Genomic DNA, 9,046 nt, shown 5'->3' on the forward strand with positions numbered 1-9,046 from the left:
AGATATTCTCTCCATCTTCATCCCCTGCACCATTAAAGTTCTGGATCTCAAAATTTCTCAAAATTTTATTGCTATCAAAGAACTACAATTTCAACCTCTGAACTGGTCCCCGTCTCTATTCTTTCTCTGGCGTATCTATTCAGGTCCACCTGTCTATCCATCTAATTTACTTTTTTAAAAAAGTCTGTTCACTGGGGCGCCTGGGTGGCTCAGTTGATCGACAACCCGACTCTTGATTTCAGCTCAGGTGCTGATCTCAGGGTTGTGAGTTCAAGCCTCGCACTGGGCTCTAAGCTGGGTGTGGAGCCTATTAAAAAAAAAAAAAAAAAGTCTGTCACATCACTTTTCATTTACAATCTTTTTTTTTTAATTTAAATTCAATTAGCCAACTTACAGTGCATCATTAGTTTCATTTACAATCTTTTACAGGTGCTTACACCCAGGTTAGTATGACTTCCATAGTTCTTCAAGATCTGCTAGAAAGCATTACTAAGCCCAAATTTACAACCTCATGCCTAGTTACTCACCCACACCATTTTTACTACTTACTGGCGCTTCAAATATACCAACCACACTTTTTGCTTTATTGCCTCCTTAACGAAGACCTCCCTGAAAGCCAGGCTAGGTGGCTCCCACAGAATCCTGAGGATATCTATCATTAGATATACAAGCCTCCACAAAGATAAAAATCCTTGAGGGCGGTACTTTAGTCTTCTCTATGGCCAGAATACTTAGACTAACTACCTAAGAATACTCTGCCTAACACAAAACAGACATTCTGTTTACTTTAGGGGAACTCTGTATACATCCAGTACTTTGTACACTCTCCCTTTCCGTTCTTGCAAAATCCTACTCAAGCTTGAATTCCTTCCTGAAGCTTCCCCGGGTCCCTCCAAGTAGTTAGGGGCTCTGATTCCTTTATTCACTGCCCCTGAGCTTAATAAATTATATCTTAATATTTTATCTATACAACTAACTGCCGTAAATGTTAACACTTTCCCCTTTTCTTGGTAACTAACAGCAATCCTATCGATGCTTCTGGGCTCAATCCACAGCCAACTACCCTGATTCCTAGAGAGAATTACTTCTTTTAACTCTCAGCTCACGATGCTTACAGTCTATTTAGCACCTGAGAGTCTTTCATTATCGCTGCTTACTACCGAGGTCCCGGTCCCCTCCCGGTCCATTCCTTAGACGGTAACCTTCTAGGGGCTGGGAGGGCAATCCTACCTTTCTGACTCCCCCACCAGCACTTGGAGGCGCTGCGCTTTGCAAATGCAGCCCTAAAGCATCTCCGGGAAGCTCCTGAAGGGACAGAGCCCTTTAGAGATGTCCCTGCCGGCGGCTCCGCCCTCTCCCCACGAGCTCAAGTCCAACCCCGGGCACCGTGGCAGGCGCACGGGAAGTGTGAGGGGAAGAGCGGGCCTGGCCTCTCCCTGCCTAGTCCCGGAGTCCCAGCGGCTGCGGAGGATCGCGAGACCTCCGCCGGACGCCCGCGCAGGCGCGGTGACGCTCTCCGAGCATGTGACCCAAGCGCGAGGCCGCAGTGGCCGGCGCGGGGGCGGGACACACGCGGCTCTCACTCCCTCATTGAACCCCGTGCTGATGGACAGGCGAAGGAGCGGCTAAGACGCAGCTTGTTTAGAAACAGGCGTCCGGCTAAGTATGAATAAGTATATAAATAATAGGCTAGGGAGAAGGGAGTGGCAGGTGTCTGATTCCTTTATTCACTGCCCTTGAGCTTAATAAATTATATCTTAATATTTTATCTATACAACTAACTGCCACAAATGTTAACACTTTCCCCTTTTCTTGGTAACTAACAGCAATCCTATCGATGCTTCTGGGCTCAATCCACCTTTGAGTGGCTCAATCTGCCTTTCAACTTGGTCCTAGGTGGTCGGGGCGGCGGTCCTTGCCTCACCCTCCTCCGCCTGGAGCCTGGGAAATCCCGCTTTCTGGAGACTTATCCTGACGGCAGAATCACGGAGGACTTGTCCTCACGAGTCTTCATTTCGATTCATTCGGCTCCGGTTTCTTGGGGGCAGCCTCCAAGGGCTGAGGAGCCTTGCCACCCTGTGGTCCAGCCCCCTCCCCTCAGGCATGGGCGCGATACTCTTCAAACTGGACTTCCAGGTTCCTGCTTCTCTGTCTACTAGAGGTTGGAAAAGGCGAATCTGAACACCACCTCTGCTTGAGGCCGCCAGTGCCTTCGTGGGCAGAGGCGCCAGGATCCACTTTAAACCCTTGCGGGTGAGGCTTTCGTGGGGACCTCCTGCTTACCATTCCGGCCACATCTCCGAAGGAGACCACCAAAGCCTCAGGCCCTCCCAGCCGTTGTGCTTCTCTGCCAGTTAGAACCCTCCTTCTGCCTGGGCTGTACCTGCCCGTTGCACCTTCTACTTCTCCTGGAGAAGCTCTGACCTCAACCCCAAAGAGGCTTTCCCAGTGTACTCATATTGCCCTCAGCCCTACTCCCACTTCAGATTGTCTTATCTGGTACCCAGAGAATACTGGCAAGCTGGCAGCCCCATGCAACACCACTTATCACACCTGCTAGGCTCCTGGGATATGACCAACTTGACAGAAGGGGGCTGCATGTTTTCTGGATGTGTATCCCCTGGCCTAACATAGTGCATATTGTAACTGTTCAGTAAATGGGTATTGGATGAATCAAGGTGTGGACTCCAAGGATCAAAAGTGAAAATTTAAAAATGTCAGGCTAGGGAGTGCCTGGGTGGCTCAGTCAGTTAAGCGTGGGACTCTTGATTTCAGCTAAGGTAATGATCTCGGGGTTGTGAGATTGAGCCCCGCATCAGGCTCCACCCTCAGTGAGTGCGGAGTCTGCTTAAGATTCTCTCTCCCCGGGGTGCCTGGGTGGCTCAGTCGTTAAGCATCTGCCTTCGGCTCAGGTCATGATCCCAGGGTCCTGGGATCGAGCCCCACATCGGGCTCCCTGCTCAGTGGGAAGCCTGCTTCTCTCTCTCCCACTCCCCCTGCTTGTGTTCCCTCTCTCGCTGTGTCTCTCTCTGTCAAATACATAAATAAAATCTTAAAAAAAAAAAAAGATTCTCTCTCTCTCTCCCTCTGCCCCCCCCAATAGAATTAAATTAAACTAAATTAAAAGATTAGGCTGGGCTGTGGTACTTTTGGGGCTCACCAAAGACATTAAACCGTATTTTTTTTTCCCTTTAAATGATGATAGCTAACAAAGTGACACTCCTTTTCAAATACGTGAATAAATTCAAGATGACAAATAGTGAAGTTAAGCCATTTAGTTATGGTACCATCATAGCCTGTGGAATAGTTCTGTTCAGTCAGTAGGAACAGGGCAGTGGGCCTCAGGGGCCAGTCCCTCAAGAAAATCCAAGCAGGCTTAGGAGGGTGTGTTTGTATGTGAGATGTTAAAGACAATGAGGATGCCAAATCCAAGAGGTGTTTACTGTAATGAGTGTTCAAGGAGGGTGGGGTTCCCCCAATCTGATCCTCCAAGGCTCTGGGGTGACTCACTCTTCCTTGGGCTCAGGGGTGGGGCTGGTATTTCTTCCCCGAGTTGGCCCTTCTCTCCCTGGCCCTTGTCATCCCCATCATCTCCAGCCACTAGAGCCACATTCTTCAGATAGTAAGTGTTGAAGCAGTTGGTCTGCTCATCTCCAGGATTCAGGTTACAGCAGAGGGCAGAGTCTCGCCAGAAGTTACGTCGGGGACCACACAGGTCCTCAATGAAGGCCGATTTCTGAAGGAGAAAAGTAAAGCAGAGATGATGGGGAGGGGGTGTCTGAGGTCAAGCATCAATACTTGGGTGTTCAAAGTCCCTCTTCCCTCAGCTTCTAGTGCTGTCTCCCTGGGACCCAGAGAGAGTTCCAGGCTGCCTTGCACAGCTAGATTCCTTGTGACAGACATATGTGCACATCTGGAAATGACTGAAGCTTGAGGCCCAGAAAAGGCATAATAACTTAGAGGTGGGGGAGCAGATCAGGTAAGGAATGACTTCGGGAATCAAGAAAGATCTTTCCCACTAGTCCTCTTTATTTCTGTGGGCTGGTCTGAGATACTAAAGAGAAGGGGTAGCCAGCAGTTCTAGCCCTCTCTCCCCCCTCCCCTGCCTTTCTTTGGAGACTATGACCTCCTGCTGCCCCCGCTCACCTTCTCCTCAGCACAGCAGGTCTGCTCTGGAAATGGCAGGTCACAGCAGTGGGCAGTCATGTTCTGGATCAGCCCAGGAATCTGTTTACTATGTTGGGGGGAAAGGGGAAGGGGTCAGGGTCTTTAGGCATCCCTAGGCATCAAAATGGTGCTTGGAGACCATGGTTTTGCTCTTACCAAGAGTGCCTCAGAGGGTGCCCCAGAAGGGAGGTTTTGGGGAAGGGAAGAGAGTTGGGGAAGAACGGGGCAAGACTCACTGCTTGCTGAGAACTCTTCCATTTCCACAGAGATGGCCCATGAGGTTGGGGGTAACTCGGCTGAGGTCAAGGGTCAAGATGTCCCGGTCATAGTTAGGGTAGGGAGCCTGACGGGCAAAGCACTCATCGCGGGCAGGGCTAGGAGGGTAGTGGCAACACAAGTGCTGGTGGGTCTTGGTAGACTGTTCCCGATCACAGTATCCATCAAGGGCATCCTCCCACTGTGGGCCAGAGAGAGGGAAGTCAGAAGCCTGGACACTTGGCCCCTTCTCTTCTGACCCTCTGCTTCCCTTACTGCCCTATGCTATGAAATGAGGGACCTGGCCACAGATGCTGAAAGGGAAGGGCAAGGAACCAGAGGACAAGGATGGGCAGCTGTGGATGTATGGTGCTGGGGAGGTGGAAGGATGGAAGCACCAATGAGGCTTGGAGCTGGCCACAGGACATGAGCTGGAATGGCAGACGAGGGGGTCAGACAAGGCCAGAGCTGCACGGATGGATGGCACATGGGTGCATGTGTGGAATCATGGGTGGACGAGGCCAGGAGTGCAGGATGGAGGCTCAAGATGAACAGACTCAAATGACGAATACAGTGGATGGACGGACACTTGCAAGCAGATGAACGGGCAGACGTGCTCACACTGGGAAGGTGCATGGATGAGATGAGCAGGATGAGAGGTCGGAGACAGGCGGGCAGGCAGACAGGCTCTTGACCGGGACGCCCACTTACGGCCTTCCGTGTACAAGTGTGGTTGTTCCCCTGCCGGCAGCAGTGCTGGAACTCCCCCTCTAGCCGGGTCAATGCCTGCAGCTGTCTTTGGATGGGGTCAGTAGCTGGGAGGTTGCGTGGCACAGAACGGAAGCGTCTTAGGTGGCAGATGTTCTTGACATTGTCCAGTGTGGGCACCCCAGGGGGGAAAGGCAGCTCGGGGCCTGAGGATATACCAGGCTGGTGGCTGGGGCAGGCCCAGAGCTGGTAGTGTGGCCGGGGAGCTTCCTCCTGGAAGCAGGAGAATCGAGCCTCCCCCTGCTGTTTGCAGCACCGGTGGGGTCGGGTCTTGACCGAGAACTCGGCCTCACAGAATCGGGTCATTGCGTCCTCCCACTAGAGCAAGAGGGATCGATCAGCCCAGCAGCCCATTGTCCACATTCCCGTCTTCCTCCCAGGCTCCAGAAAAGGACCCGGGGCAGGTAGATAAGAAAGAAGTAGAGGCTGTCCTCTGCCCTCCCAGCATACTGGGGAGGCCCAAGGTAGGGCCAAGAAAAAGGTCCTGAGTTTCCTACATACTCAGGCCTAGAAGTCCTTCAAACACACACGTACTGTCTGGAGGTTAAAGGACAGCCCTGGCATCAAGAGCCCAACCCTTACCACGAGCTGTGCACAGTCCAAGCGGTTTATGTGGTTGTGACAGCGGCAGCAGCGGGAATATCCAGTCTCCAGCAGATTGAGGATCTCACCCTGGCGAGTAAGGTGGGAGAAGCCAGACTGCGGCAGGTTCCAAGGACCATACACCACATGCTGACGATTAGGAAGGCAGATCTGGTCCAAATTGTCTGGAGAAGGCCGCCCAGGGGGAAAGCCATCAAGCCGATGGCCCCAGCCCCCTCGGGATTTGCCCCGTTGGCAGTGCAGGGCTGGATTCCAAGACTCAGGCTCAGGGGGGCTACGGTCCATGAAAGGAGCTGGCTTTTCTAGAATGGAGAAAACAGAATGGGAAGGGGAATGAGTAGAGGAACAGAGAAAGTCTGGATGAGCTGGGAGGATTGAAAGAACTTGGGGTGGAGGAGAAAGGGTTGGGAGGATATGGGGGGAAAGAGATAGAAATGAACTTGTGGCTTTTACCTTCAGAATGACCGATGGAAAGGAAAGAAAACGGGGGTATGAAAGGTGTCCCCTTATAGCCCCCACAAATCAGGCGTGGTCCCTGTGCTGCTTCCCAAGGCTCAGGCTCCTTGCCTCCCTCCTCAGGGTCCTAAGCACTAAAGCAGAGGGATGGACAGACCAGAGCTGTCACTCACCCTCTCTCTGCTTAGATGGGAAGGTCATTTCCTCCTGATGTAGGAAAGGTGGGTCTACTGGGATAGGAGAAGTGTAAGCAGAAGCCATGTTGGGATGGGCTAGAAGAGGGGGGACCTGGCCAGCTGCCACTCATAAGGAGGAAGTCAGTATAGAAGCAAGTGAAAATAAATGCTACTTTTTTGCCACTTAATCTCATAACTTTATAAAATAGGTCTTATTTCCCCAGTTTTATAGATGAGGAAACTAAGGCTTGGAGAGACAACTTACCCAAAGTTACACAGCTAGCGAATGGCAGAGCCCCCAAAGCCCATGGGTAGGCAGGAGGAGGGTAACAAGGAGAGGGAGTCACTTACTTTCTTTCTGTTCAACAGGGACCTGGGGAGGGGGCAGCTCTTCTTGGAGGGGGATGGCTTCTTGAGGAAGAGGGGGATCCACTACAAGAGAGGAGTGAGGGCACAAAGAAGCAAGGATCAGACTGATGTCAGCAAGACTGTAGTGGTCTGGGGGTGAAGAAATGGGCAAGCACTCACCTTTCTTTCCCACAGGGAGTTGGGGAGGGGGCAACTCCTCTTGGGCAGGGATGGCTTCCCAAGAAGGAGGGGGCTGCACTAGAGAAGGGGGAGTATGTGAGTAGACCACCCCTTCTCCCAGCCAGGGCAAGGAGTTGGCAGGGCCTTCTCACCCCTCCCCATCTAAAGAACGGGAAGTAAGCCAGACTAGAAACCTGGAGGGCTGAGAAGGGTGCATGGTGGACTTACCTTCACTCTGTCCCTCAAAGTGAGAGCCATGCTGAAGGGTGTCAGAGTGATCCACAGGGAAGTCTTGGGTCCGGGGTGGGGAGGGGGGTGCTGCATAGCCAACTAGAGGTAAGAGGGGAGATGGTCAGAGCTGACAGTTTTTTCTAGCCCCCCCAACCCATGCTGCTCCCCCAAACTCTTACCTTCTTGAGTGTGGTAGGTGAGGGGCTCTGGCCCCAGCTCCCTCTGCCCTGGAGCCTTGGAGCCTGGAACATGAAAGGTGAGTCAGGGGTGGGTTGAGGAGCCCTTTCTTGGCCCTAAGCACAGGATGTGGGGGCAGTAGATATCAAGGGTATAGGCAAGATGACCAAGACACCAGAAGCTGTTCTGTATTGCTCCTGTCCCATGTCCCCTAATGAATCCACCCCCTCCCCCAAACACACCTAGACGTGACCAGTTGGGTTCTGAGAAAGCTATGATATTCTGACAGGCTCACTTCTACCAGGCTCAAAGCCTTGGGTCTCCTGAGTCCAGGCCTGAAGGGAATGTGACATAAGGGGCTGAGGGTAGGAGGAGTGGGGTGGTGGAGGCCCTAATCTCCTGTCAGTGTCTCTCCCTCAGGGCTTCTGGTCTCTTCTTCTCAGCCTCTGAGCTACGATGCGTCTCTAGTTTTCCAGAGGAGCAAGTCTGGACTTTGAACTGGTTAGGGCTTCATTTGCTCACCTCCTCTAGGCTGTTTAAACATCTGTGGGCCTTCTAATAAGAAGCCCACCTCGAACTTTAAGTGCCTCCCCTTCAGCTGGTCCCAGATCCTCCTTAGCTTAGGTCTCAATTTAGGACCTGGGGAGTGGGATGATTCAGGACTCCTGAGGCAAATCGCCCCACAGCCACAGGGAAAGGAATCGCCTATAGCTGATCTGCCTAGGAGGGACAATGAGACAGGCCTTACAGAGACCAGATCTCAACAGTATCCCTTGGTAGCATTTTGTCCAGCATCCAGCAGATGATGTGTGTGTGCTAGATAGAGTGACTGTGTCTGGTACCCTGGGGATGGACTATTCTAACCGGGCAAGGAGTCAGTCAAGGCTCTCTGGGTCAACAAACCAGTTTTGAGCAGCCTGGGGGCCCCATTCTTTCTCTCTCCCCTGCTTGATAGGCCCCATATATACATCTTCCTGAGGCAGAACCCCCTCACTCTGGTAATCCACCCACTGAAGAGTTGTCCGTTTGACTCCCAATTTTATGTCTCCTGGCAGCAATCTCTAGGAACCCCTCTCCTCCCGTGCACCTGCTCCCCTCCCTGTTTAAAGGCTCCAGTGCCCAGGCCCACCTTCAGTCTGCTCAGAAATGCAAGGCCGGGGATACAATCACCCTGCTGGTGATGAGCCATTTAGAGGATGGCTGGACCCCGGCCCCAGGCCCACACTGGTCAGGGCCTCTTCCCAAGCGCTGGCTCCAATCCCAACTCACCTCCCTCAGAAGCTACAGAAGTAACAGTCAGACAGGCCAAGACCAAGGCTGCTCTGGACATGGTCCCCATTCTGGGGCAAAGACTGGTCATGGCACCAGAAGGTGGATCGTCTCAGGCAGATCTGGATTTGAAGGGCTGGGCTGCTGGGAGCCTGCTTCTCCAGTTGCTGTTACGGCTGTTGTGAACCTCAGGGCTGGTTCCTTCTCCTTTTACACAGCTATCTGGGGATAACTCCCTCCCTTCTATTTCCTGCCATGACTCAGTCCCAGCTGCTCCTCCTCTGGCAGCCACTCCTCCCAAATTCACCCTGAAGTCTCCTAAGAGGACTGAAGAGAACAGGGCTGAGGGGAGGATAGCATTCTTATGATCCCCAGAGAAACGGATTCTGAGACTCATGGAGTAAGAGATGTTGAGA

At 52.4% G+C, this 9,046-nt stretch overlaps 1 protein-coding gene across 1 annotated transcript; it reads right to left on the minus strand.

Moving 5' to 3' along the window:
- Positions 1-3,141: 3,141 nt before the first annotated feature.
- On the minus strand, positions 3,142-8,984 carry ECM1 (extracellular matrix protein 1). Its single transcript, XM_032397055.1, is given in 11 exon segments — positions 3,142-3,556; positions 3,559-3,736; positions 4,147-4,234; positions 4,404-4,624; positions 5,134-5,508; positions 5,773-6,095; positions 6,777-6,857; positions 6,954-7,031; positions 7,182-7,283; positions 7,364-7,426; positions 8,631-8,984. Coding segments are annotated over 11 exon segments (1,650 nt in total). The 5' UTR covers positions 8,722-8,984; the 3' UTR covers positions 3,142-3,506.
- Between the last annotated feature and the right edge of the window lie 62 nt (positions 8,985-9,046).

Source organism: Phoca vitulina, unplaced genomic scaffold (assembly GCF_004348235.1).
Source record: "Phoca vitulina isolate PV1807 unplaced genomic scaffold, GSC_HSeal_1.0 scaffold96, whole genome shotgun sequence".
NCBI classification, from domain to species: domain Eukaryota; kingdom Metazoa; phylum Chordata; class Mammalia; order Carnivora; family Phocidae; genus Phoca; species Phoca vitulina.